Below are 23,139 nucleotides of genomic sequence, written 5' to 3'. Positions count from 1 at the left end.
CTCTCAGTGCTCTGATAACAGAAATAACCGTTGGACTTAAGCTACTGGATGGAATAAAATGAGCATCATTTCTTTGTTTTCAGTCGAGCATCTGGGAGGTGTTGGTGGGGGATGGGCATTCTCTCTCTCTCTCTCTCTCTCTCTCTCTTTCTCGCTTGTCACTGTTGCCTCTTTCTGTGCGAGTCTCATCCAGTGTCTCCCTCACTAACGTAGCTCAATATCTTGCTCTGCATGGCAGATTTAGCCTGAGAACAAAGACAGATCTCCATGTTGACAGGGAGTTGAAGTGTTGTTTTAAAGACTGAGGAGAGTATGTGTGACCTGCGTCACTTGGGCACTGTGTGTGTGTGTGTGTGTGTGTTTATAAAGCTCAAGTTATTCTTTAGCCCTATTCAGATGGGACTAGGGTTTTTTTTTTTTTTTTTTCGATCTGAGGAGGTCAGGTGAATTTGTGGTTCAGCATTTTGTGTTTATAGGCCTTTCTGCCAACTTCCTGGGTAAAATAACAGTTGGTGCTTGAAGTACTGTTGGCATCCCATCCCAATAGCAAATGAAGTCAATAAGGAGAATCAGATCACAGATGGTTCATAACGGCCACTGTAGTGTTATTTATATACATAATGTTATAAATATACATATTTATAAGTAGTGTTTTCTCAATACTGAAAGTTCTAACTTTGATACAATACCTTCAACAATATAGATATTCAATACAGTTTTCATTACCACATGGAAAAAATGTGTATAAAATTTGAACAGTATCCACAGTATCCAGACGGATCAAATCTCATTTTGGAGCGGGTTAGCTAATCATTTAAATGATTTCTCAGCTTCGAGACCTGATCTAAAATGGTTTGTGAATCATTATTCAGATCTGGACTTTGGAGCGGGTTCGCGAATCTTTTGATGCCAGTTGGGACTTTGGAGCATGGATGGTGAATCATTTGATTTAGACCGGAACTTCGGAGTTCAGAAATCATTTCGCTAATTAAATTATTTGCGAACCATGCTCCGAGAGATTATCTAAAATGATGGTTTGTGAATTATTATTCAGATCGTGACTTCGGATTGAGGATCGCAAATCATTTGATTTAGATTTAGAACTTTGTAGCAGGTTTGTGAATCTTTTGATTTACATCGGGACTTCGGAGCACGGATCACGAATCATTTGATTTAGAAAGGAACTTCAAACTGGTTTCATGAATCTTTTGATTCAGATCAGAACTTCAGATTGTGAATCATTTGATTTAGATCAGAACTTTGGAGCGGGTTCACAAATCATTTAGTTAATTAAATGATTTACGATCCACGCTCCGAGACTCGATCTAAAATGATGGAATCATTTTTCAGATCAGGACTTCGGAGTGAAGATCACAAATCATTTGATTCAGACTGGAACTTTGGAGCGTGGATTGCGAATAATTTGATTTAGTACGGAATTTTGCAGTGGGTTCACAAATCTTTTGATTCAGATTGGAACTTCGGATCGCAAAATCAATTTGATTTAGATCGGAACTTAGGAGCACGAATGATTTGATTCAGATCAGTACTTCATTGCGAGTTCGCAAATCGTCACAGTCGTTTGCAAATCATTCGATTCAGATCCAAACTTCGGAGTGCAGATCGTGAATCATTTGATTTAGATCAGAATTTTGGAGCAGTTTCACAAATCTTTTTGATTCAGATCGGAAGTTTGGAGCGAGGATCACGAATCATTTGTTTCAGATCAGTACTACGGTGCAGGTTCGCGAATACGCAAATACAAATCTCTTAAGAAAATTAACGATGGTTTTACTATAGTAAAAGTGTAGTAAGCATGTTTTTTTTTATAACCACAGGTTTACTACAAATACCATGGTTAAAATATGGTTGGTGTAGCAAAGGATGTGCTGACCTGTTGCTGTTAGCATATTGGTCCATTTGAAATGTTATGTGCTTTATTTCTCTTTTTGTTCTTAGTTGACATCATTGCATACTTTGCATGTGCTTTGCTGTGTTTGTGCTGTTTTGCTTTATTAGCATATTTTTATTTATCTATTTATCTTTTTTAGAATTTAAAAGACATTGTTTGATAAGTGAGGTCTCTGTTTAAATTTCCAAAAAGTAGTGCTTGAAAATTCTGTGAAAGTTCTGGAATTTCATTTTACAGTATCCATACAAATCCTGTATCCAAGTTAAAAGGATACTTTGGTCAAATGGCCACAAGTATCCAAATATTGGCAATATTGGCAATTATGTGAAAGAGTAAAGAGTAACTGCTGTATTTTTTCAAATTTGTGATGCACATGAGCTTTCGTAACAATATATATTCTAAATACCGTCCGAATTGTTACTTGAAATAAGAATGTGAATTCGAAAAACTGTTTTTTCTTTTTTTTTTTTTTTTTAATAATTTTAACTCAAATGTCATTTGGAAAACTAATCCCGTCTGAACAGCACTTAACTCTCCGTTCCCAAAACCACACGGCATCTGCACCATTTCCCCTTAACAACACGTGAACGCGGCTCAACAGGCAAATGAGTGTCTCTTGCCTTATGTAATACGTGAGTCACTGAGAACATTGCGCTCGGAGAATAAATGATCGAGATGGAGGGATTGAGGGATGGTGGGATTGGGCTGGACCACTGATCCCATGTGGCCACATTCTCATATTGATTCAGCAACACAAAGTCGAGCCAGGGACAAAAGTGTCCCAAGTGATCTCAAATAATGTGTGCGTGTGTATGCATGGATGTATGGCCGCTCACACGTGTTTGGCATGAATCTAGTACATCGGCTGAATGCTACATGTTCAGTCCTCCCACAGACCGAGCAGCGGACAGAAGGGATGATTTTTCAAGGTCATCCGATGAAAGTCTGTCGATGATATTGCGCCATATTTTAGCTGTGTCCACCCAAGCATCCTTTTTCTTTCTGTCCATCTCCTCACCATGCTTAAATGTAATTTCTGCCACAAACAGCGACAGAAATAATCAAAATGAACAGTTTTAACAATAAACAGTCCTCCGTCTTCCATTTTTTTTGGACTAACTGGTGCTCTGCCACAATTTTACACCATTAGTTGAACTTTGCAATGGTGAAAACTGATTGCAGTTTCTGTTTGTTGCCACCAGTGAAGCAGAAATTGCACATTTTATCCTTGATGTACGTTTAAGCATTATCAAGGGTATATTATAGTAGAGCAATGGTTTGTTTTATTAGTACAGTATTCACAAGAATGGTTTGATGAATTCTCCATTAGGTTGTTGGATATTTCTTAAGCAGGCCTTGAGTTTGTTGGTGCATTACATAAACCGTGCCACAAAACACCCACTTTTATTAATGGGTTTTGCTATACATCAGTGCATCTGAATAGGAGCACAACCCTACAGCCATGTTCCAACAACTAGCAGAAGCTGTTATTTATGGATTAATACCTACAATTTGTGGTGTTTGGGTATGCACATACTTTTGGCCATGTAGTATCTTGATTGGCAGGTCATCAGTGTTAAAGTCAAGACATGGCCTGCAGTTTGTGGGTTGCATCTTTACAGTGAACTGCTTGAAACATTTACTGTACTCAAGAATGCCATTACAAGGCACCTAGATAGTGCTTGTGTTACATTCCGACATCTACAAAGATTGGAGATACAAGAAGAAATCAGATGTTATCTTACTTTTTGTAACGTTGTTGTTTGGAACAGTTCCTTTTAAAAAGCTTGGCTATTGCATTGCTTCTTTCACATGTGTACTTAACAGAAACAAACAAGAGGAAGTAGCACAGGAAGGCAACAAAAAGCTTGCTGTGCTCAGAGGCTGATCTTAGGGTTTCTGGAGCTTGACTCAGCCCACACTATTTCAGAGTGTGAGAATGAAAAGCAGCTCCCTGAAGGCGCACAGCTGAAGTCGCTCTGTTTTTAGCACTAGGCACATTGTGAACTAGAGGAATTTCCCATGTTACTCACTTCTTACTCTGATTTATCACTATACCGCTTCCATATGTTACCTAGTGGTAATTCTCACATCTGCAAAGACTGGTTTCAAACCGTTATGACATTGGAAGAGGTGCTGGCATAGTGAGATAACATACACAAAGAGGCATTGTGAATAACCAGAAAACAGAAAAAAATGGAATTTTCCATCATGGATTGTTTAGTGGTGATTGATTCTTTTCAGGTACTTTCATGTGCATGCTAAAATCATTAGAGGTATCACTTGGGGTCATAAAGGTTTGAGGTCAGGAAAATTTTAAAACATCTCAAACTCCATCCCTGCATGTTGCTGTGAGTTTGGATTTATTATAACGTTAATCTGGGAATGCAACGTGCACCATTTTATCAGATTTGTAAGGTAAATAATTTATAAACCTATTTATAAACTTACTTAAACACAGTAGAATACATCAATATCTTTCTCAATATGCTAACTGCTCATCACGATTTCAAAACAAAAGCTCAACCCTCACTTTACACATTTGGATCTCCTCATATTCAAGAAATTACAGTGGCTGTAGCATTTCTGTCATAAAGAAATGATCCAGTATTAAAGAGTCTGTTGTTCACTTAGTTTCTATTTTTAATTATAATTATCAGACTACTCGATTAATCGTCAAAATAATAAACAGATTCCTCTTACCAAAATAATCATTAGTGACACCCCTAGTTTCTTTTGGTATATTTAATGTGTCCTTGTTGAATAAAAGTATTCATTTCCTTCAAAGAAAAAAACAAATCTTGCTGATCTCAGACATTTGAACGGTAGTGTAGATAGCAGAAGTGTTCTTATGCTTCAGGAAGTGGTTTGTGCAGGACTGAGAGATGTTTGCAAATTAGAGCTTGTACTCATCATTACCTAATGGTAAGTTTCCCAGTAGAAGTGATGTTAGCTTGTTTAAGGCATATTGTATGACTAAAATGAGAACTGCGATTATAAATTTTGCTTTCCCCAAGTTTTGGTTTTGTTATGTTGCAATGTAAATTTAAACAAGTTACAACACTTCCCTGTTTCTCCTTCAGGAAAAATCCATGTGAAACAGATCAAACCATTTAGTTTTTCCCCTTTAAGGATTAATTTACCCAAAGTGGACTCCCAGACATCTATATTTGCTTGAAGTAGCTATATTTTAGACTTAATTTCCCAGTCAACACGAGATCATACGATGATCACAATAATAACAAACCATTTTCGTACTGTGATTTCACAGTGTGAGTAATATGAGCTCATTGTCAATTCAAAGTGTTGAGCAGGTTGAGAGAACGCAGTTCAAATATCGGTCACCAGTGGGGCATTCTTCTTCCTGAATCTCACAACTGGAAAAAACATGGATGCTGCAGGATTTGTTAGCAAACCATTTGTGCTGTACAGTGGTGTTCTGGACTCGTCGTAGAATTGGTACACTGGAGAAATGGTGAACTTTTGAAATGTTTGACAAGCAAGAGTAGAATTTGAAATTTGGGCATCTGAACCTTGCTATAGAAAATATAATGTCAACATGTTATTTGTTAGCGACTGATTGCATTGACATATTGCGAACACATAATTGCTAATGCTAACGGGTTGTGTAGGATTTGCTAATGCTAATAGCACAGGTTTAGCAGGTGCTGTGCAGCCCTTGAATTTTATATCAAATGTTTGGTATAGGATGATGGTGTGGATGTCAAATCATTTGGGTGGTTTTCTTAATGCCAAGTGTTTGTGAAGACAACTAGGAATTATATGAATCATAGGGCTTATGTTATTTGTATTTTTGGTGGAAAATTACAGTGTTTTCAAAAGCTTGATGAGGACTTCCAATTCATGGCCTTTAGTTGTGTGTTGGTGAATTGCACGGGACAGTAGGGTGTCCCATTTGTGATTTAGAAAGAGGTTTCAAACGCCATTCTTATAGCCAAAATGCAGTCTCAGTGTACACTAGTCTGCTTGTGTGACTCTGAGAAAGACCAAACAGGGTTCTACATCGCAACTATTTCAGTCGCATACTGTGTGCGACTATGAAAAAATGTTTAGGAGTACCAATGCTGCTGACCCGAACAGCATATTTGTGTTTGCGCTGAGGGGAACATCGAAGGTTTCTACGCGTTTTTGCAACATTGAGTAATATATCACAGACATATCTCATGAATCCTTTCATAAACAAAGTGCAGAGAGTGTAAATAAGAGATTCAGTGTGCAGTGTAGAGAGCTTCGTTGATTATAATGGAACTTCATTAGATTGCGATGAACTAAATGAGTGACAGCTTTTAATGATTTTTAAGGTAGTTTGTAAATGAGACTTCGTTTTAATACAACAGTCAAATAAACAGGTTAATATCAAGTCACTTACATTGTCTTACATTGCTATTGCCTGATTTTGCTTTTTCATCACAACTGAGCCGCTGCGCATCTCCATTCAAACACAGCAGTGTTTCGTATATGAATGAATGTGCGTTTTTAAACGAATCTAGTGAGTCAGTGATTCAATTTTCCATTTATAAAGACAGACACTTGCTTTATTCCTGAATAAATCAGCTGTTGGAATGAATCAAATGAATGAATGATTCAGTAATTTATTCAGCAACTTGCCACCACTTACTGGCAGTTTTAGTTTAATTTTTAAATGATCCTTTTAGTTATTTAATCATTTAATATTTCTATATTTAAAAAATGTCTATATTTAATCTCATGAATTTATGAATACATTTGCACTCACGCCACCTCTGAGCCTCATTAAACATGATTAAACACCTACAAACCACTTCTTTGTTCTTCTGTGCCACCTCTGTAGTCCAAATCAATTTTGTTAATACTGATTTAATTTGATTTCCTAACGCATTCTTATTCTATCTGTTCACATTGTTTTAATTCAAAAGTTTAAAAAGCTCATAAAATATAATTTTTGGTAAAAATTTGACAAAAGATGACATACTTTTAAGTTAGAAAAATGACATTACAAAGGTTGCAAACAAAATTCCCCTGTAAATCACTTTAAGGAGTCAAATATCACCTTGTAATGCAAAGGCTAATTTTTTGTATCAGATTTTTTGATTATTGATGCTCTTGAAATTTTGACTGTCCTCCGTAATTTTTTAAGTTAAGAGCACAAGTGCTTATAAAAAGACAAGTAAGCGTTTTTAGACATGCTAAAAAGAGATGATGGTGCCTTTCGTGGTCAATAACACAGCTAGTTAGCTTGTAGCTTATTTGTTTCAGATTTACCCTTTGTCCATCCACACCCTCATCAAACATTGAGTTTAAAGGTTAATGTCTGGTTTATCACGAGTAGAAAGCTATAAAATGTCATTTCGAAACTAAAAATGGCATTTACTCCTTAATTTTCGTTGTTCTATTTGCTTACGTGTTCTCTTGTTTGTAGCTTAACTAGCAGTCAGTATTTCAGATACTAGTTACACATTAGGGGAATCTTATAAAAACCCGTTCTCATCATGTCTCCTTTAATGACAAAATTCTAGTCACTGGCTCTTTTGGTGATTCAGTTACAAAACCCACATGTTGCCTTGTATAGCCAGACACGACAGAGTTACTGATTCACATCAAGTCATTATGAGGAAGTATTAGGAAAATTATCTGACTAACAGACAGCCTGTTCCTCATATGAGGATTAGCCTAGATTCTTTCTCGATAGACATGTAAATAGAGTTGCATAAATGCGGCGTATTCACTTCGTTGCTTAATTTACTTCATTTAAACCCTGTATGTCTACATCTGTGGAAAAAAACTGAAGAAGTTCTAAAGATTGTGCTAAGGCATTTTTTTAAGTAATTACAATGAACAAAGCTTTTTAAGCTTCAAAAAGGTTACAAAAGCAGCATAAAAATGTTATATCATCACCCTTATTTTTCAACGCTGCAAAGCTGTGTCCTGTGAAATGTGTGAAAGTTTTGATTCATTAGCTGCTATAGGTACATAACTAGGAAAATAACAAAGTGTAGTAAACGGTAAACGGTAAAGCTATTTTTGCTACAAACCTGTCTTTAGAATTGCGAATATATAACAAATACCAGTTTGCAATATCAGGCAGCGTAGAGGTCTGTTTTTATAGAGCTAAAATAACTGGTTACAAATGGCCACACCTGTTTTTACATTAAAAATAAGGTGAATATCCATTTAAAGACTGATAACTCAAGATGAGAAATGGACCCAAGTGAAGTTGTTTTTCAGTGAGTGAAAAGCCGGTCATCTGGTGTCTGAATCATGAGCAAATCATTCTGTTTAGTTGGATTTCTTTTGTAAATAGGTTAATTTGGTTCAAAGAACTGGTCTGAATTATTCATTTGTGAATCAGACGTTGCAACATGAGGAGAATTTTCTCTTCAGGACTTTTTGATTACATTTTGGGAAGTGAAAGTGATTTTTAAGAAGTTTATTATTTTAAGGACGTTTCTAGCATTTTGTATCTGTTGCCTATGAAGAACCGATCCCTTGGTGGTTTGGCTTGTGATTTGACTGTACTCCGCCACTGGCGTGAGATTAAAAAATGAAACTATTTACATAGATCCATCTGAGAAAACAACACTCCACCCTTCCTTAGCATTGCCAGAAACCTCCAAGCCTTGCTTCAGAACAACAACTCACTGCACCATCTGTCTGTGTGGACCGTGTTTGATAGCCATTCACTGTTGACCCCCAAGTCGCCTAGTCACGTTTAAACAGATGCTCTTTTCGCACTCATGTTCCTAGTAGCCATTAGCCAGCACAATGGATGTCAGCACCTCCGAGTACAGCTGCTGGCCAAGGATACTGGCGGCTGACTGGCAGCAGCTTTTGCTCTGACTGCTTGTGTGCACCACAGAGGCTCCAGTCTGTCATTAGCTGTGGGCCGAGTGCATTCCTGGAGTGGGTGAGCCAAGACGCAGCAGATCCCGAACACAAGAGCACTGTGTCTAGAGCCATCCGCTGATAGCAGACACAGCAGGGGCACCGAGTGCCCCCTCTTGCTCCCTGTCTCTTCCTTGTTTTCCCTCTTTGTACACCGAAGAGGAGTTACTTGTGCCTCACAGCTGTCCGAATGGAATCAGAAGGGTGCAAACACCCATCTGCCACTTTTCACCGCGACAAAGGCGAGAGGAACAATAGACTCTTCCTCTGTGTCTTCTGTCCGACTGTGTCTCTCGGTTTTCCCTCCCAGTCGATTTGGTTCAGGAGGACGAGCTGCTTAAATTAGTCAGTTGCCGACCTCGGGCTGTAAAAGGGCGTAATAAAGAACACGTGGAGCTTCGGTTAATGCTTTTGTTCGGTCTCTCAGAAGACAGGCCTCATTTAAGGCCCCTTTCGCTGTCTGTGTGTAACGGCTCTCAGGGTATGATGGGTACACAAGCTCCCAAACAAAAAGACACTAAATATATTAGGGCTGAATTGATTTAGAGGGTTTGTTTGATATTAATAGCTGTGATTTATTTACTTATTTGTTTTTTTGGCAACGTTTTACAGTAAGGTTCCATTAGTTAATGATAGTTAATGTACTAACTAACATGAACACACAATGAACAATACATTTATTACAGTATTTGTTCATCTTTGTTGTTGTTAATGAAAATACAGTCTTTTATTATTAGTTAATGTTAGTTCACAGTGCATTAACAAATGTTAACAAGCGCAACTTTGATTTTAATAATGCATTAGTAAATGTTGGTATTAACTAACTGAGATTAGTAAACGCTGCAGAAGTATTGTTCATTCTTTGTTCATGTTAACTAAAGTTGTTAACTAGTGTTTAACTAATGAACCTTATTGTAAAGTGTAACCATTATTTATTGATTTATTTTTATGGCCAGTGATCAATATGTTATTTTAGCAAGATCTATTAGTAGTACTATATTTGTTATGGGTTGATATCAGATTTAAATTCATTTATTTAATACATTTTTGTCTTTTTTTTTATTTTGTTGACATTGGATATTTCATTGCTCATGCTCATTTCCTTTATTTTTACATTTAGATTTATTTTGCTGGCTTCTAATGCTTACTTTAAGTTTTAAATGCTTACTTCAGTCTTTTAAAATAATTTAATAACATTGTTAAAAGTAATCTTTAGTAAATCTCAAAATGAATTTCAATTTTTAATACTACACTGTGATGCCTAAATTTTACATTAAAACTAGATTTAAAAAAAAAAGTTTGTAAACAAACTTTAAGTTGGCTTGAAAAAGCCTAGTAGTTTTAAAAGCTTGAAGTTTGAAGGTTTTCAGTTTGAAAGTTTTATTTAGTAGTTTTAAAAGCCATAGATAGATGGATAGGATAGATAGATAGATAGATAGATAGATAGATAGATAGATAGATAGATTATCATATCACTAGCATGTTGCTAGCATGATTTAGCACATTGTTAACATTGCTTGCATGAATTAGCATGTTGCTAGCTTAAATAAAAAAGCTAAAGCCTAGCTAAAACCAGCTCATTTAGGGAAAACCAGCTAAAAATCAGTTAAACCAGCTGATTTTACATAAAAAAAACAGCTAAAACCACTTGATTTAGACAAAAAACTGCTAAAACCAGTTCATTTAGTGAAAAAAAAAAAAAAAAACCCATCTAAAACCAGCTAATTTATTTAAAATCCTTATTTAAAGGATTATTTAAAATCTAAAAGCCTTAGAATTAGTCAGAAACCAGGTAATTTAGGGAAAACCAGCTAAAAATCAGATAAAACCAGTTGAAACAGCTGATTTAACAAAAAACAAAAACAATTTAAAACAAGCTGATTTATAAAAAACTAACTAAAACCAGATGATTTATTTAAAAAAAAAACAGCTAAATAGTAAAAAAATAAAAACCCAGCTGCGGAGTAAAAAAAAAAACAGCTGAAGTCTGTTAAAGCCAGATAAAACCAGCTGACTTAGCTAAAAAACGCTAAAAGCCAGTTGATTTAACAAAAACAGCTAAAACCAGTTAAAACCAACTAAAACCATCTGATTTAGCTAAAACAGTTCTTTTAGTAAAACAGTTATTTTAGTGAAAACAGCTAAAAAAAACAAAAACAGCTGTTTTAACAAAAAACCTAAAAAAAATTACTAAAAGCTGATTTAGAAAAAAACGGCTGAAAATAAATTTAAGAAAATAAATAAATGCATTTTAATAAGTACATTTTTTATTAAAATAATTTAAGAACACTAATAAATGTAATGTTTAGTAAATTTCAAAATGAATATCAGCCTTTCATACTATACTATGTGATGCCTAAATTCAGTTTATATTAATATTACAATAATACCATTTTAATATCAGCCATTTATTGCTTACCATGAAAATGATAGTCGTTTTAAAATGTTTTCTACAATTCACTACATCTCTAATTATAAATGATATCATTATTATTATAAATTCGAATTTATTTGTTGGCTGCTTGTTCTTTCTCTCTTCCCATGACTTCTGGTCTGTGCTTCTGTTTCTTTCAGAATAAAAAATGCAAAAAGGACATGTTTAACAGTGTTAAATTGGTGGTCCTGAGAAATGTTTATCAATATTTTTGCCAGTGTTTGCACGTTAAGTCCATAATCATTAATGATTTGGTAGATTCAGAAGTTAGAAGTTCAAACACTCATGGTTTAGTCTTATATCCAGGGAGAGTCTCCTGGATGTCTTGTCAGGGCTCGTTGTGCTCTACCAGCCAAGTTTGTCTGTTTCTCCTGTGTTTTTTTTCTGTGTTATGAGACGTGCATGTGGAAACTCATTCCTTTCCTCTGTCCCTGCAGGAATGACACCCCTTTCGCTGCAACTCACTTTCTTAACAGCGCTTCCTGCTCGACCGTGAGAGGCTGTGGGTGCGCTTTATCTCTCACAGTCAGCTTTTCCCATCACAGATATGCGACGCCCCTGCTGTGTTTCCCTTTAACTCTTTGAGTCCATTTCAAAACATATGTGGATACAGTAAACGCACATACATATCGACTCAACCCTCCCTCCCTCCCTCCCTCCCTCCCGCCCTCCCGCCCTCCCGCCGGCAGCAGAACTCATGTCGTCCAAACCATGTTATGTACACAGAAACATGACACACGGGTGTCTCGCGGCCTCCTCTCTCTCATGCAGGGTTTTCTTACAAGAAGGAAACCACATACTGTTATTAGCCCTTTGAGAGCCATTCAAGACATGTTATGTCACGGTTGAGTCTCATATCTCAGCAGCTGTGGTGCGCTTGTTTCGTCAACAACATCAAACTTGCAGTGCGATAAACACGTTGGCCGACACCACTGGATATCTCAGGGGGTTTGTGAAGTGGGCTTTGGTGGTAACTGTATTAAGAATTCAATGAACAAACATCTATTATGAATGAATCACCGCGTGAGGTTAGAGCAGGGCATTATGACTGTAGAAATGTCTCAGCGGCTGGTATAGATTCTGCTACAGGGTCAGTTATTTTTTTGTTAAATTAAAACTTTTATTCAGAACAGATGCATTAAGTTGATCAAAAGCAACATTTATAATGGTACCAAAAATATTTCAAATAAATGCTGTTTACTTTCTAATCATCAAAAAATCCTTTACAGAAAAAAAACAAGTTTTTAGCATAACGATAATAATAAGAAATGTTTCTTGAGCACCGAATTAGCTTATTAGAATGATTTCCAAAGAGTAAATGGCTGCTGAAAATTCAGTTTTTTACAGGAGTAAGTTACATTTAAAATATATTAAAATATTTTTTAGCAGTGTAAATTGTAATAATATTTCACAGTATTACTGTTTTTATTTTTATTTTAATCAAATAAATGCTGTCTTGGTAACATGTTAGTCATTTTATTTAGCTGCATATATATGGTGGAAGCCTTTTGCAGAGATTTAATAGATTTTCATTTCAGTTTTTATTTTTATTTTTAAAAACTTTTGGTAACACTTTACAAAAAACCGTTTGAGTCAACATTAGTTAACAACATTAGTTAAAATGAACAATATTTCAACAGCATTTTTTCATCTTAGTTGTTAATGTTAATTTAATGTTAATTTCAGTATTTACTAATAAATTTAAATCTTTATTAAAATCACAAGTTACATGAATTATGAACAAATGCATTCTTATTAACTAACATTAACAAAGAATTAAAAAATAGTGTAATAAATGTATTGTTAATTGCTTGTTCATGTTAATTAATACATTACCTAGTGTTATCAAATGACACCTTATTGTAAAGTGTTACCAAACTATTTTTTTTTTTAAGTTTTTGTTTGTTTTATAATTTTGTAGTTGTTAGTATTATTTATGTACTTTTTGTTTCCATTTTAATTTTTATTGTATTTCAAGTATTTTATGGCTTCCAAAGTTACTGTTTAATTAACATAATTAACATTTTCAATCTGAAGGTAGGGAGGTTGTAAAGATAACTGAAACTGAAATTAGTATTATTATTTTTATTTGAGGTATTTTTTTTTTTTTTTTATTATAGCTTTTTTTTTTTTTTTTTTTTTTTTTTTTAGGTTTTTATTCTTATTCCACTTGACCAAAAAATAACTCAAAGTATTTCTTAAATAAAAAAAAAAAGCTGTTATGTGCTGACACCAGACTTATTCATTTTCAAAAGAGATATTCACTTTAAGTTTTTAAGTACTCAAGTCATTTGAGGATTAGAAATAAGACATTACCACATATTATACTAATTATGAAATATTTTGGGGCTGCATTTCCAAAAAAATAAGTCATGATATATTGTTATTGTGATTATAAAATTAATCATGCTGCAATTTAAGATTTTGGTCACATTGCCTATTCCTAATTTAGAATCATATCCGTGAGCGATGTGCCCACATGTACCCTCCTCCATTTCTACAAATTCCCTAAATGGAGAGAGAAATAAATCCCCCTTCTGCCATTTTCTGACAGCTTGCTTACAATCTCAGGGATTTGAATTAGAAGAGATAAAGAAAAAACAATAGAGATGGAAAAACACATCATCCCATGTAATAAGGAGATCTCTAATAAAAACATATTTACAAGGGAGGATTTTTATTGAGACAGCAGGGTCTAATCCACGGCTGGGCCGCTGGGTTTTGGTCTCCCTGAGCAGCTGCGCACTGCAGTGGTCAGTAATGTGATCCGCTTTAGACCACAGCCATTTGTAATGAAGGATAATTAGAATTTCATTATGCTGTAAATCCCTTTGTTTTTTTTTTTCTGGGTGCTGCATTGTGGTAGTTTGGAGGTTGAAGGCCATTGAGGACCATGTGTTTGGCATTTAGTTTCATTGTTGCGATTTTTCACCAAATGCTTTACATCTCATTATCTAAATGAGTCATATTTAATTCAGCTCATTGCTGTTAAGTAGAGTGGGTCAAGGATCCACTTAAGGGCGCATTAGAAAATAGTTTTTGGTAAAATTGAAGAAGACAAAAATCAACCTAGTTTCTTACGAAGCATCTGCCGGCCAGACAGGTTAATTGGAATTTCGCTCGGAACTTCAGTGCATATTTTCAGACGTTATGTTATCTGACACACAACCCGTCCCATATGGTACTCATAAGATAGGCATCTATTGTCAAGTGTACAATCAGTTATAGATGTCATGAAGGCCTAGTTCAACTTGTTATGGCAGGTCTGGGCGGCCGTTACTAAGAAATGTTCTTCCGCAGTTCTGTGGTACTTTCATTTTCCTGATTGATCCCACCTTTCAATGACGCACAAAGTAACAATGAAATGACAACAAGGAAGAAAAAGAGTCTCATGATCCAGTTTCATTTAGACCTAAGGCAAAACAAAGTAGGTGAGGTTTGCAAAGTTTTTGTCATATTTGTCATCTCGTGGCTTATATGCTCAGATTCCAAATTTAAGAGTGCATTAATATACCTTAGTGAAAAATAAATATGCTAAAATGTATTTGTGTTTATTTCATGCTAAGTATACTACAAATACATTTACATGTTATGTACTTAAATACCCTGCAAATGTACTAAACTACTATACTAAAAATTTAAGTCTGCTAAATTGGAACAACAAATGTTGTGCATAATACACTTTAATTGTATGGACATATTGCTGGAGTCCAACTAAAGATATAAGTATACATATAAGTACACTTTAAATATTTTGCATTTAAAAAACAATATTATTTTAAGATCACCCAATCTTCATCAATAGTGACATTAAAACATATTATAGGCTTAATATTAAGAAATGTGCATTGTGCACCAGTAGTAGTCCAAAAAAAGTTTAATTACAATTTTTATATCAGTTAGTAAATATGTTAATAGACTTAATCTATAGTTAGTATAAAATAAATGCGATTTAAATCTATTACTTTTTTACTAGGATAAGGCCCTGTGAAATCCTCCCTGAATTCCATTTTATTTTATTTTTTTTATTTTTTTCAGGATTCTTTCATGAATAACAAGTTTAAAAAGTACAGTGTTTATTCAAAATATAAATATTTTATAACAATGTAAATTATTTATTATTAACTTTTAATAAACTTTTAATTATTAACTTAATACATCCTTGGTGAATAAAAGTATTAATTTCTTAAAAAAAAAAAAAAAAGAAAAAGAAACAATAAAAATGTACTGACCCCAAACTTTTGAACGGTAGTGTATATACATAATAAATATACACACAGTAAATATACAGTACACACACATGTTATGTAAACAGAAACTTTTATTTTGGATGCGATTAATCGTTGCACAGCACTAGTGAAGACCTTAAGTTTCTGTTTGTATATGATATGATAACTTTCTCAAAAGAAACACTAAAATGCTCATGAAGTGACTCTCAGAATGGTTCTAGAGGTTATGTTTATGTTTCTGTACTCATATATTGTGTCGGCAGAGGCTGAAAACACAGCAAGCTTCACAGTCACGAGTGCTTCGGTATGTGTAGTAAACAAAACCGCAAGTCTGCGCCATTCATTCACACATAGACACAGAATATGCAAGATTTATATTTTAAATAGTATTTTGTGGCCGTATTGCGTTTTGATTTAAGTGTACTGACCTACTTTGGATTTATTCATCCAAAATTTGGTGAAGTCCGTGGCATTTTGTGTTATACAGTAAATAAAATTTTCATGACTGGATTCCGCGATTCCATCCGTGTTTTCTGCATTGCGGAAATCATAGGCCCTACAGATCATAGGTTCCATCTAAACAAATCAACTGATTTGCACATGTTTGATATAATAGATTGTGAAGCTCTGCATCTGTGGTTCATATCCTGACTGTTTGTCTGGTGTCAAAATAGAAGCGATAGAGCTGTATGCCCATCCTCTGAGTACATAATCGGCTGATCGCAGCTTAAGAGCATGTTAAAAGCTCAGATTAGAGAGAATCATGATCGAGGGGGTCTGTCCAAACAGACCCTGTTTGTTTGAGTTGTTTTCCTTCTGCTAGATAAATGTAATGAGGTGATAGACATGTTTACGTGTTTCAAGTGATCTGTTGTGTGAGTGAAGCTCTGGCTCAGTGGCTCAGGAAATGTGGTTTTTGTTTTGCATGTGAGAAAGGAGGAGAATATGAAAGGGGAAAGAGACACCACTGGCTTTATGCCATTAAACCTGAGGGCAGAAATGTAGTATTGTTATCCATCTCAAGGCTGGGCATTATGTGTGTGATCTGGGTGAAGTTTTTGTTAACTTGAGGGGGAATATAATACCAGAGAGCAATATGAGAATAAGATCTGCTTGTGTCCCCTTTTTTTTTTTTCTTTGACTCATAATGAATTTTAGTGTCTATGTGATGTTGGTTCCCAAGAAAGCAAAACTGACAGAAATGATCAACCATGAAAACACAGGGTTGTTTTTATTTTTTACTTCAAAACGTTTGAACCAGCCTCAGGGTGCGGTCACAATAACAGTTGTTCGTTGAAAGTTTAAGGGCAACATCCAGTCATTTCAGCAGGAGTCCACACAATCCGGAGTTTTGAGTGAGGGCGAAAAAGTTCCCCATGTAGATTTTGCTCATTTTTAAGTTTGCTGTGTAAATTTGCTGCAGTGACTAACAGAAAGCTGACTGGTTTAAAAATGACTTTTGTGTGTGCTGTGGCTTTATACATTGATATGTCTGTTATCGACAACAGACAGTGGACTTTTTTGTGTCATTTACCTAATTTGATCACACTTTAACGCCATTTACAGTTAAGGTCAAAGTTTACATACACCTTGCACCTTTAAAATGTTTTGAATTTGAAGATCAGGGTAAACTGAACTTGTTTTGTTTTCTGGGAAACATGTATCTTATGTAGCTTCTGAAGGGCAGTACTAAATGGAAAAAAAAGATATTTAGGCCAAATAAGAGAAATGTACACATCTTCATTCGTTTCAAAAGTTTTCAACCCCCGGCTCTTAATGCATGTTTTTCCCCTTGAGTCCCTCAGTTGTCCTCAGTGTAAAAACATTTGATCTCAAAATCATACAGTCATTGTTGGAAAGGGTTCAAATACACAAAAATGCTGAAAAAACAAAGAATTTGTGGGACCTGAAGGATTTTTCTAAAGAACAGCAGGCAGTTTAACTGTTCCGGAACAAACAACTATCTCTAAAAAAAACTGTATTAAGAATTAAGTGTATGTAAACTTTTGAACAGGGTAATTTTTATAAATTCAACTATTATTTTCTCTTGTGGACTATATGGAAATGTATTTTATGTGAAATATCTTATTCAGGTCAGTACTAAATAAAAAAATAACATGCATTTTGACCAGATTCTGCAAGGTGTATGTAATTTTTTTTACCTCAACAGTACATTTTGGTTGACATCCAAGATTTGTAATAAATAACTTGAGGATGAGAGTTTCAGGTTGGATTTGTTGTCCTACATTCAAAGCCAGTACACTGCTGTTATCATTATTAAATAACTGCCGTTTTCAGAGTTGTATTGAAGGACACTATAACACTACCATGCCCCAAGGGAAATTTGAATGGGTTGATGGATTAGCTCTTTTTTGGAGTTGAGCTTGATGTTTTTTATGCTGACGTCTGTTCTTTCTGCTCCTATAGGTTGTCCCAGACCCTCAGTTGTGCCTCATGGCCGTGGGAACCTGACGGAAACAAATCGCGGCTCCTTCCCTGTTGGCACGCTGCTACAGTACAGCTGCGATCCAGGATACACGTTGGATGGCTACAACATCATCACCTGCACCGTCTCAGGCCACTGGAACTCCGACCCTCCTCGCTGTATCAAAAATGATGGTATGTTCAGTTTAACCCTACTCTACGTTCTCTGTTTCTCATCAGTTGTATTTTCGAAATAACATCATGTCAAAATAGTAGAAAATTTTTACTATGAAAGCTCTGTTGTTTTTACATAAAGCTTATTTCCCAACAGTTTGTCAACCACCAAGTGAGCCAGAGAACGGAGGGTATAATTGCCACCCATCGCCATGCCACAGACTGACCCAGGGTACCGTGATTGAGTACTTCTGTGATGAGGGTTACATTTTGAAAGGAGGGTACCAATTCCGAACCTGTGACAACGGAGAGTGGAAGTCGACCATGCAGATCAGCTGTCACCCTGTGCAGGGTACGTCATACAGCAGCAGGAGCTTGATCCACAAGTTCGGACATTTGGATATTACACACATGGATAGTTTTCCTCCTTCTTGATCATTGCACACATAGTTTATTATAGTAATGTAGAAATGTACAAGCTGTTCAAGTGAGTTCAGCACAGCGTCAGAAGATGTAGTTCCCAGAAAGCAGCCTTGTAAACATCAACCATCACGTTTTTGTTTTGTTTTTTTAAATTAGCCTTATTTAAAGGAATAGTACACCCAAAAATGAAAATTCTGTCATTGATTACTCACCCGTAAGACCTTTGTTCATCTTCAGAACACAAATTAAGATATTTTTGATTATATCCAAGAGCTTTCTGACCCTGCATAACAAAATAACTTACAAAAATAACAACTTTATTCAACAATTTCTTCTCTTCTGTGTCAGTCTCTGCTGCCATTCACAAGAGCACCACGACGTATGTGTAAAAGTCATCAAAGACTGAGGAGAAATTGTTGAATACAGGGAAGAAATTGTTAAATAAAGTTGTTATTTTTGTTTACTTTGCACAGAAGTGTTCACATAGTTTCATAAAATTACAGTTGAACCACTGACTTCACATGGACTATTTTAACGATGTTCTTCTTATCTTTCTGGGCCTTGAACGTGGTAGTTGTGTTGCTGTCTATGAGGGGTCAGAAAGCTCTCCGATTTTATCAAAAATAACTTAATTTGTGTTCTGTTGATGAACAAAGGTTTCACGGGTTTGGAATTACATGACGGTGAGTAATTAATGACCAGAAATTTTGGGTGAACTATCCCTTTAAGTTATCGCTACTAAAAGAAAAATGTCTAAACTACGCCAAGGTGGTTTGTTGTTGTTTTTTTTTTTTTTTTTTTTTTTTTCAGCTGGTTTCTCACCATAACCTATTAAAATGACTCCAAACCCCTCTAAAACCACCAAACAGCTAAGTTTAAACAATTTGGTCAGCTAACTACCATAGGCTGGTTAAAGTTGTTCTTTTTTTTTTTTCTAACTATAGCTAGTTTCTAGCTCCATAAACCTTTTGAAAGCGCCCTGGGCACCTTTTTGGTTGTTGTAAGGCGCTATATAAATAAAATTTGATTGATTGATTGATTTTTGTTGGCTTTACACACTGCAGTGAATGAAACAAAGTGTTTCTCTTCCAGGCGAGGAGCAGCAATCCCCGCTGCCCATGCCGGCTCTGTCTATCGTGGCCTCCACTGCCAGCTCTGTGGCCCTAATCTTGCTGCTGGTTGTGCTGTTTGTATTGCTTCAGCCCAAACTCAAGTCCTTCCACCACAGCCGGTAAGGCCCTGTCTTATTCTTACTGAGCAAAGCTGCTTAAAACATGTTTGTTTTACTCTCACAAAAAAAGATTTTACATAGTTCTTGAAGGGGACATCAAATGCAAAATTCACTTTTACATATAAATGCGTCTTGGCAGTGTGTGAAAACAACCTCCCTACAATGATCTATTCACTCCTTATCAAGCTGTTGTGTGATATCTTATACATCATACTGCTCAGGCCCCACCCATAACCGCTGATGAACTGTCCCGTATTAGCATATTGCCATTTTCTTCTCGCTTGAGCAGCTGTAGTGACAACGATGTGTCGTAAGCAGTGTAGGTGTTTTGTAGTTGGATGTAAAAGTGAACATAAGAGTCTTCATTTTCTCCCGACATCAGAGCCACTGAGGACACAGTGGATTGGTTTTGTTTTTGGTGGTAATCCACCACCAAATCAACAAAAAATGGAAAAGAGGACTGGGGTGAGCAGTAGCTCATCATCATTTAAAGAGACATGCACTGAAACAGGTCGCTGTAAACAGAGCTGTTTTTGACAAGGTAAAAATGGTGTTGTTTTACACAAACATTGAGAAATTTTAACGAAAGTATGTTGCAGACATTTCATGAAGACACTAAAGAATCATACCAACTTGTGGAAAATGGGCTTTTGATGTCCCCTTTAAAGGAACAGCAAGAAAAAAAAGTTTAACTGGAGGATGGAAATGGTGACAAATCTAAACTGTGACTATTTTGTTGTTATAAGAAGGCTTCAGGAGACAATAAACATTAACAGGAGCCCAAAAAAAGTATTTGGAAACTATTTAGGAGGCATTTAGAAATCTAATATCTTATGTTCATCAACCCTGCATTTATTTGATCAAAATGCAGTCACAAACAGTAATATTGTAAAATACTGTGATTTGCTGCGCATGAAACATTTGTTATTATTATACGCGTTGAAATGCTTGTGTTTATTAATATTTTTTTTGAAGACCATGATACATTTTCTCAGGATTTTTTTTTTTTTTTTCTAAAAAGAACAACCTTTAGTTAAAATAGAAACTTTTTGTAACATTTATAAATGTCACTTTAAATCAATTTAATGCATTCTTTTCCGAATAAAAGTGTTCATTTCTTACAAACTTTTGATATACATGTACATACTTTTAATATTTTGTATATATAAAATATTTCCATGTTCTACTACAAGTTGACAACCAGAAAGTGTCCAGAAACTTATTTTTGAACTATTTGAAACAATGTATTTTTTATAATTGTAAACTTTGTGCTTTTTAAAAATTTGTGCTTAAAAATGGTGCTCAGTTTAGTATTTTATTATACAGTCCAAAGACACTGTAAATACATTTTGAATGTGACTTAAAGAGACAGTTCACCCAAAAATGAACATTTTATGATTTACTGTCATTCCAAACCTGTATGAGTTTCTTTCTTATGTTGAACATAAAGATATTCTGAAGAATGCTGGTAATCAAACAGTTGATGGTCCCCATTGACTTCCATTGTATTTTTTCCCTACTATGGAGGTCAATGGGGACCAACAACTGTTCTGTTCTTCAAAAATTCTTCAAAATATCCTTTTGTGTTAACATAAGAAAGAAACTTATACAGGTTTGGAATGACATGAGGGTAAGTAAATAATGTCAAAATTTTACTATTAAAATAGTAAACTATTTTGTTAATTGTCCAAATACTTTTGGTATCTCTGCATGCACATCCTTTGAGAACATAAATGTACTGTACTACTGATAGTAGCGTGCAGATTTAAAGTCGATCGTAATTCCAACTGTTGGACATGGACAAATATGGCATCTCCGCTACGGCACTGTTGTTCCAGTAATTTGCCGTTGCATAATCAGCTCACTCTGATGTAAGCCACAGATCAGGCAGGTCAGGATTTGATACCGTTCGTTTAAGCCGTATTTTTATTTCCACATCTCTTCTTCTCTCTTTCAAGCAGCCGGGAGCAGGGTGTGTCAGGACAGCCTACCTCCATCATGGTGGAGGGCGTTCAGGTCTCGCTGCCCTCCTACGAGGAGGCGGTGTATGGCGCAGGCGGCAGTTCTGTGCCCCCTCCTGAGTCCCGCGTTCAGATCGTGCTGTCGGAGGGCCCTCAGGCCGAGGGTTTGAACGAACCTCTCGAACAGGCTCAGGCGGGTTACAGTTTTCCCTCCACCTCGACTGCTGCGTCCTCGTGTCACGCAGAGACTGTATTGGTTCACCAGGTGCCCTCTTCCTCCTCTCCATCCTCCTCATCCTCTCCCTCCTGGGCTGCTGAGCAGCCTGGTGCCGCTGCGCCTCTCCACCGCAGGCAGAGCAGCGAGAGCAGCGATCAGCACAGCTTGCTTTCAGTCACCTCTGCCGAAGACTATGGGGATGGTGAGTTCACTTGCAGATCTAGAGGTGATGTGTGGTTTATGGTATGGAGATAGAATTGTTGCAAAATTACAAATAAATTATTGACACATAAATAGAAAGAGATCCACAAATAAATCTTAGACATGAGTTAAATTCACAAATAAATAAACTGAGATTTGCAAATAGACTATAACGGTTGGTTACAGCGAGAACATGCCACGATTGGTTAGCGAAGTGTGGCTGTTATCTGATTAGCTTGAATAGATAGAGGGTGGAGTCCACACATTTGTGGATTTGTCAGCATCTTGATGCTAGAAATATTTCAAAATCCCCCCAACAATGTTTCAATCACAAAAAAATGTATTTGTGAATGTTTTTTATTTACAAATTGTATTTAATTGTGAATTTATTTCATATTTGTGAAACTATAAGATTTATTTGTGGATCTCATTCTTTTTATTTGTCAAAATGTTTATTGTTTTGTTATTCTATTTAGATGTATTTGTGGATCATAATCTATTGGAATTATGCAACAAATCTATCTCCATATTTAATGATATACAACCTTAAGTGTCCATAATAATTGAAGTAATCTTTTAAAATATATATTAGATTGAAAAATATGCGGCAAATGCATATTATTTATCTGAGGGTTATATTTAATTGATTACATATATTTTGTTTCATTTTTACACTTAAAATGCTACATTATCAAATATATATATATATATATATATATATATATATATATATATATATATATATACATATGTGGTGTATATAATATATGTGTGTATATGTATGTATGTATGTATATATATATATGCACACATAACTTTTAATAATATAAATGATTATATTAAATAATAAATAATAATATAATATAAAATATAAATTGTAAAATTAAATAATTTAAACCTTTTTTAAATTATATGTACTTTATTATACATTTGTTAAATAAGTTTTTTACAATCTCAGCTAACCTGTCCTTGTCATAAAATGATGTGATATTTTAAGAGACTTATGCATTATGTAAATATTTTTAAATGAATCTTTTTTTAAACAAGTTTA

At 35.3% G+C, this 23,139-nt stretch overlaps 1 protein-coding gene across 4 annotated transcripts in view; it reads left to right on the top strand.

The window, feature by feature from the left end:
* The window catches only part of susd6 (sushi domain containing 6), a 31,226-nt gene that overhangs the window by 5,426 nt on the left and 2,661 nt on the right, over nt 1-23,139 (top strand). Inside the window, exons 3-6 of one of the 4 annotated variants that reach the window (XM_051138334.1) lie at nt 17,885-18,076; nt 18,198-18,407; nt 19,571-19,709; nt 21,668-22,089. In XM_051138334.1, coding sequence (XP_050994291.1) covers nt 17,885-18,076; nt 18,198-18,407; nt 19,571-19,709; nt 21,668-22,089 — 963 coding nt within the window. The remainder of the gene's footprint in view (nt 1-17,884; nt 18,077-18,197; nt 18,408-19,570; nt 19,710-21,667; nt 22,090-23,139) is intronic. The other 3 variants (XM_051138335.1, XM_051138337.1, XM_051138336.1) reach the window with 3 other exon arrangements.

The sequence above is a fragment of the Labeo rohita genome, chromosome 20 (assembly GCF_022985175.1).
Source record: "Labeo rohita strain BAU-BD-2019 chromosome 20, IGBB_LRoh.1.0, whole genome shotgun sequence".
Classification (NCBI taxonomy): Eukaryota; Metazoa; Chordata; class Actinopteri; order Cypriniformes; family Cyprinidae; genus Labeo; species Labeo rohita.
This window is presented reverse-complemented; position numbering and strand designations above follow the sequence as displayed.